At 46.6% G+C, this 6,000-nt stretch overlaps 1 protein-coding gene across 2 annotated transcripts in view; it reads left to right on the top strand.

Annotated features, from left to right (window-relative positions):
- LOC147883469 (magnesium transporter MRS2-1-like) overlaps positions 1 to 6,000 on the top strand; it is a 53,108-nt gene continuing 47,108 nt past the window's right edge. For both annotated transcript variants that reach the window (XM_087399330.1, XM_087399329.1), the window contains exon 1: positions 1 to 993. In XM_087399330.1, the coding sequence (XP_087255456.1) occupies positions 403 to 993 (591 nt within the window). In that variant the 5' untranslated portion in view covers positions 1 to 402. The remainder of the gene's footprint in view (positions 994 to 6,000) is intronic.

Here is a 6,000-nt window from a genome sequence, read left to right as displayed (position 1 = left end):
TCTTGAGTCGTCCATGCTGATTTTGAGCTTGTGGGCTTTGAGCCCGTGAGCTTAAGCGGCTATGGCGACGAGAGCTTGGCTGTGGCCCGTGAGCTTGGCTATGGCGTCGCCTATACGCCACCTTTCCTTGCTTTCCCTTGCCTTTGTAGCTTCCTCAGCCTCACAATTTGTCGCTTCGAATGCCATTGCCTTTCGAATCTAGACTGCCTCGAAGACCTCACGGATCAACTGTGGATGCATGCGCGCATCAATTGATCGCAATGCACCCCTCCATGTCTGCTGCAGGCTCCCTGCACCATTCGCCTCATCTTTGCTCTTCGTTTCGATGCCTGCAACACCTTAGCCTGTAGCTGCTTGCCTTCCATTCTCGCAATTTGCATCTAGCCTGGCAGGCGGATTCCCATGGCGGATGCGAGAACGCGCCAGCTCCTGCGCCCTCGTCCGTTCACGCAAGGAGCTGCTCAGCCTATTCGAGGCGCGGATCTCTCAGCTGTCAAGAAAAGTAGACACGGTGTTCGTTCTTGGATTAGAATCGATACAAGCGGTAACTCTCAAGTGATGGATCTCGATAAGGTGGCGATTATGAAACGATGTCATCTACCTGCTCGTGATCTTCGTCTGCTTGATCCCTTATTTGTATACCCGTCGACAATTTTAGGTCGGGAGAAGGCCATCGTCGTGAATTTGGAGCAGATAAGATGCGTCATTACTGCAGATGAGGTGTTTATCCTCAACTCTTTGGACAGTTACGTGCTGCAGTACGTTGGAGAATTGCAGCGACGATTGGCAGCTAAGAGTGAGATGATGGGGCAAGGTTTGACGAGGCGAGCCTCTATGCACACAGACTATCCCGGTGCTAGTAGTTTTGTTTCTGGATTTGCCCGTCCGCGGCTGGTCAATTACGGAGGCTTTGCTTCTGCTGAAAATTTGCCTTTCGAATTTAAAGCCTTAGAGGTGGCTCTGGAAGCAGCTTGTACATTTCTCGATAGCCAGGTACTATCGATTGCCGTCGATAGAGTGAATTACACGTGAATGCACATAATGCATCGTTTGGTCGGAAGAAGAACTCTGGAGCTGCGATCTGTAGCAGGAGCTCTCGTGATGCATTTGTCGAACACTTTTTTTTTGGGGGGGGTAATAAAGACGCGGCAAGCTGACGTAGTGGCCTGTCAACCGTTCATCGACGAATCTGACTGATTGACCCTCAATAAACCCCATTATTAATATCATGGTTACTCCATGTTTTACATGCATATTTTTTAACGCCTTACCTCTTATAGCAAGAGCGCCCCCCCCCCCACACCTCCCTTCTTCTGCTCAGGTGTAGAGAAGATGAAGCATTGTCAGGAGAAACTAATTTGTAGCTTCGTATATTCCAAGACCTTGGATTCAGTACCATGAGGTAATCTGATTCACATGACCTGGGAATTCCAGAGTTTTGAGGTATTTCTTGACCTATCGCCAGTAGCATTGGGATGGCACAGCTCCCACACTTTTGGCCTTCACATCGACCAGTTAGAGAATGGATACATGATAAGGATATGAGTTCTCTCCTACCTGGGATCCGCGTCCCTATTTTGCCGTCTGTGGTTGCAAGCCCACCTAGGCACTTGCAATCGTTTTGTGACAGCAGGAAGCTGTCAATGAGTCTTTCCAAGACAAGGTCTTGATTTCAATACCTTGTATAAAGGCGTAGAAGTAGTAAAGTCTGACCCCTACCTCAAGATCAATTTTCTAGATTGTGCTTTAGCTCTGCGAGGGGTGCTGGATTGGGGGTAGGGACATGCAAATTTCATGTAAAGTTTTTGCCGATGTTGCATCTTCACAAATTCTATCTTCAGTGGGGCTTTGCCCTATCAGCTGGATAGAAATGCTCTTTTGGGAGAGAATAAGATGAGATCGTATTATGTATAGTCTTCACCAGCAGTTGTAGCTTGAATGAAGAGAATGGGGACTATTTTTTGGTTAGCCTTCTCCTTTAGTGCTAGCCTTTGTCACGGCTAAGTCTGCTCTTCACCTCTGGAGTGTTGACAAAAACTCAGTACGAAGACCTTTGTATAAATGGGTGCCTAAAAGGATGTGTGGATATGTGGATATGTGTGTGAGAGCATATGTATATACTATGGTCTACATCCATGGTAGCTAGTCCGTGCTATGCACAAAGGAGTTTATGGTTCTTGACCTTGTGATTGTCATGAAAATATGTTTTGTGCTTTTAGAGAATGAGTTTAGGCATGTTCTTGGATTCATCTTGATGTATACATTTCCAAGGTGGGGAGGCAAATCCCTTTCCCTTTACTCCTCAGTGAAACTAGCAGCCATGTATGCAAACACAATTTGAGATACTGATCAGCAACAGCACAGATTGCTCACACTTCCAAGCAGTTGAGGTAGATCTTCAGTTCCCCATGGCAGAGTCTGCAGCTACACTCTTCCAGCTAGGGGGGGGGATTCTACACAAAAAAAATTCTATAAGGATACTGAGATGTAGAGACATTGAATTGGGATGGCGTGTCTCTCTTGGCTTGCATTGGGGTCCTCACAGTAATTATCTTGTGTTGGACTATCAAGTTACTGCTACGTGTAGGTGATGATATGGTTTGATGCCTTGGGCTTCTTGGTATTTTTATGCCTGGGGCTTCTTGGCAGACATAATGCTTCTTTTTTCAGTATGAACTATCTTCGTGTAGGGTTTAGCACTCTTGATTGTGTTGATGTCTTGATATGAACACTCTCCTTCAGGCATCTAGACTTCCACCGGTGAGTTCAGGTATTTCTGGACCTATCATCAGGAACATTGTGAGAACATTGTGATGAAACAGCCCCCACACTTTGTGTCCTTTACATCTGTCTCGTCCAATTAGAGAGATAGATACACCGAAGGGATAAGGGGTCCCTCCTAGCTAGGATCTTTGTCCCAATTTTGCTATCTGTGAACATTGTGGTCTTGACATTTCCTTCCTGCACGCCTGCCCAGGCACTCCCAGGCACTTGCAATCATGTTGTGACAGAAGTAAGCTGTCAGTTTATCTTTCTAAGACAAGGTTCAATACCTTGTACAAAGGCAACCAAGGCTTCCCACTTTCATTTCAAAGGCAGAGGTCTCACATCTACCTCAAGATCAACTTTCTGGACCTTGATTGTGCTTTAGCTCTGCCAAGGCTGCTGTATTGGGGAAGGGCTATTTAGCTCTTTCCATGCTCGAATGTTAGTTCTTTTGTATACATTTCCAAGGTGGAGAGGCGAAATCCCTTTTCTTGACTCTTTAGTCAAGCTAGCAGCAGGCATGTATGCAAACACAATTAGAGATACTGATCGGCAACAACACATATTGGTCACACTTCCAAGCGTTTCAGGTAGACCTTCAGTTTTTCATCAATTGATTCTGGCAGTCTGCAGCTACACTCCTTCAGCTAGAGGGGGCATTCTAGACACCAAATATCCCAGAAAGGATATTGATATATAGAGACACTGAATTGGGGCGAGCCTGTCTCCCCTGGCTTGCACTGGAGTCTTTACAGTTATTACATTGTGTTGGGTTATTGAGTTTCTGGTACTCATAGATGATGACATGATTTGATGCCTGGGCTTCTTGATAGACATGGTTTGATGACTAGGGCTTCTAGACGTAATGCTTCCTTTTTGGGTATAGGCTTAGATAGGTAGCATGTAGCATGGTTTAGCAGTCTTGATTGTGTTGATGCCTTGACACAAACACTATCTCCTTATGTGGTGGCCGTCACTGAGTCAATGAGGTCTGTTTTGATGCCAGCGTTGGATGTCATGAGCTGTCAGCCTCCTCATTGGGTGGAAAGGAAGTACTTAATGTGGGTCTTAGTATGATATACTGACTGAACCACTGGTGGAAGTCTTACTGCTTTGATGTAATGCAGTTGGCACCAGCATTGGCACAGGCACCACCTTCTTTGCCCTAGACGGAGCCAAGTTTCTTTAGCTGGGCCACAGAAACACTGCTACATGACAAGGGACACTCTTTTCAGACAGTGACGTGTTAGAAACAGTGACATGTTAGAAGCAGAGACGGAGGTTGCTTGCTGTGGCTAACACTCCTGCAGAGGAAGAATGTAAAGAAATGTAGCTCATGAATACACAATGCTAAATTCAAATTTCACTCCTTTCCATTGTCTAACAAGTGTAGATAGAGATAGATCTTGAACAATGACTATAAGAGTAGAAATAGTAAACATATATTGTAGATTGGTCCAAAGATAGACAAAACCTGAAACAAAGATGTGCTCCGTGTGCCACGGTATAACTGATAGGGTACTGCCTAGATGTGGACCCTTGGCACAAGAGAATTATCTTATACCTCCTCTTGGCACCTCCAAAACATTTGTTAGCCTGCCTGCTCCTATGGAGCTTCAATGGGTGCACTCCATGAGACCCCCTTGCTGCACTGCAATGCAGCCAATGGTGATGCACTATATGTGTTCATCTGAGACCTCCTTGCATGCTCCTGTCTGCAGCCAGTGTCTGTGGTACAAGGACACTGATTCCTGCCCTCCCTGCTGCTGGAACAGCAGCAAATAATGAGGCTCCTGAATAGATTATCTAGGGGCCCTTTTGTAGGGCTGTATCCCCCTTCATCTTACCGATCCAATGTAGCATACAACCAAGCAGACCCATGGGCCAACACAGTCTGTGAATGCACATCCTGCTCCAGTCATCTGCTTCACATCTTGCAGCCTTGTACCAGCTCCAGCCACCTTTCTCTGCTGCTGCCAGCCTGGTACAGGCCTCTGAATGGCCGTGTACTGCGGGCCTTGCAGCCGTACTGGTCTGCTGTCCTCTGCAGGACCTGCTGCAGTTGGTGCCTACATGACAGGCTGACTGTATTCTAGGATCTGCCCATGCGGCAGTCTTTAGATCTGCCCACGTGGCTTCACTCAGACCCAAACCTATGCTGCAGGTAAACCTCCCCCATGTCCTCCTCATTTGGGGGCTCATAGGTGAGGAGGTGTCTACAATAATCCCACGATTCCCTCTCATCGACCCTGTGCCAACACCCATTGTCAATGCAGATGCTGCATCAGCTTCCACAGAGAAGCTCAGGAATAAGTCAAAGATGTTCTCAATCTTTGGTCTTTGAACCCGTATGTCCTGTTCCTCCACATCCAGCTTCACTGAGGTAAACCATCCCAGAACACAGTTACAATCTAGGTAGAACCAACCGTCCATGGTACCACCATCCTCCATCACGAACACACTCCTGTACTCGAGCATCCTTGGTACAAACATCGGTTACATCCAGCTGCCCCCTCAGAATCCAAGGACAGCTTGGTTCCCGCCAAGCACCATCTCCCAAAGTCTAATTTGACCTTTCACCAATTTAGCACCATCGGCAACCAGGTTCTCCACTTGAGCAATGAGATTCTTGTGGCTGATCCACATAAATCCCCATCACCAAGTATGTCTCCAAGACTGAAGTCCTAGACCATAAGCTCCACATGAGCTCACACTTAAGTAATCCACCAGAAACAACATACTCTCTCGATCTGTTGACATTCCCACCTCCACCATAAAGGCTGGTGTACCTTGTTCTACTACCAGTATCTTGCAACTAGCCTCCAAACTTCTATCCCTGTCAAGAAGTCATGCTCCTCGAAGCAATCATCACTGTCCTTGACAAAAGTCATGAAGGAGGTGGTAATGGCCCCTGCAACAAGTTTTCTCCCTCTGTTTTCCAGGAAGATTTTCATCCTCCATTTCCTCTGAATCTGAGTAACACAAGGCAGATACTTTGCCCAATGCATACTACTAAAGCCTAAATGTATGTACAAAGAATATGCATACCGTTGGATCAAAGCCCCCAGCAAGGAGGACTTTCTTGTGGCTTGAGAAATCCATGATTTGCGAATGGAGAGAAAGTAAGATCGATCTGTGTACCCGCTGAACCCTCGTCTTGGGCGGTCTCCTCTGAGGAAAGCTGTGATAGGTTGGACCTCAATCGAGTGTGCTCTGGTCACTTTCTGTGTCGCG

The sequence above is a fragment of the Dipteris shenzhenensis genome, chromosome 28 (assembly GCF_047967505.1).
Source record: "Dipteris shenzhenensis isolate YYH24624 ecotype China chromosome 28, Dip_SZ_1.0, whole genome shotgun sequence".
NCBI classification, from domain to species: Eukaryota; Viridiplantae; Streptophyta; class Polypodiopsida; order Gleicheniales; family Dipteridaceae; genus Dipteris; species Dipteris shenzhenensis.
The sequence above is the reverse complement of the archived record's forward strand: the minus strand, read 5'-3'. Positions and strand labels throughout refer to the sequence as shown.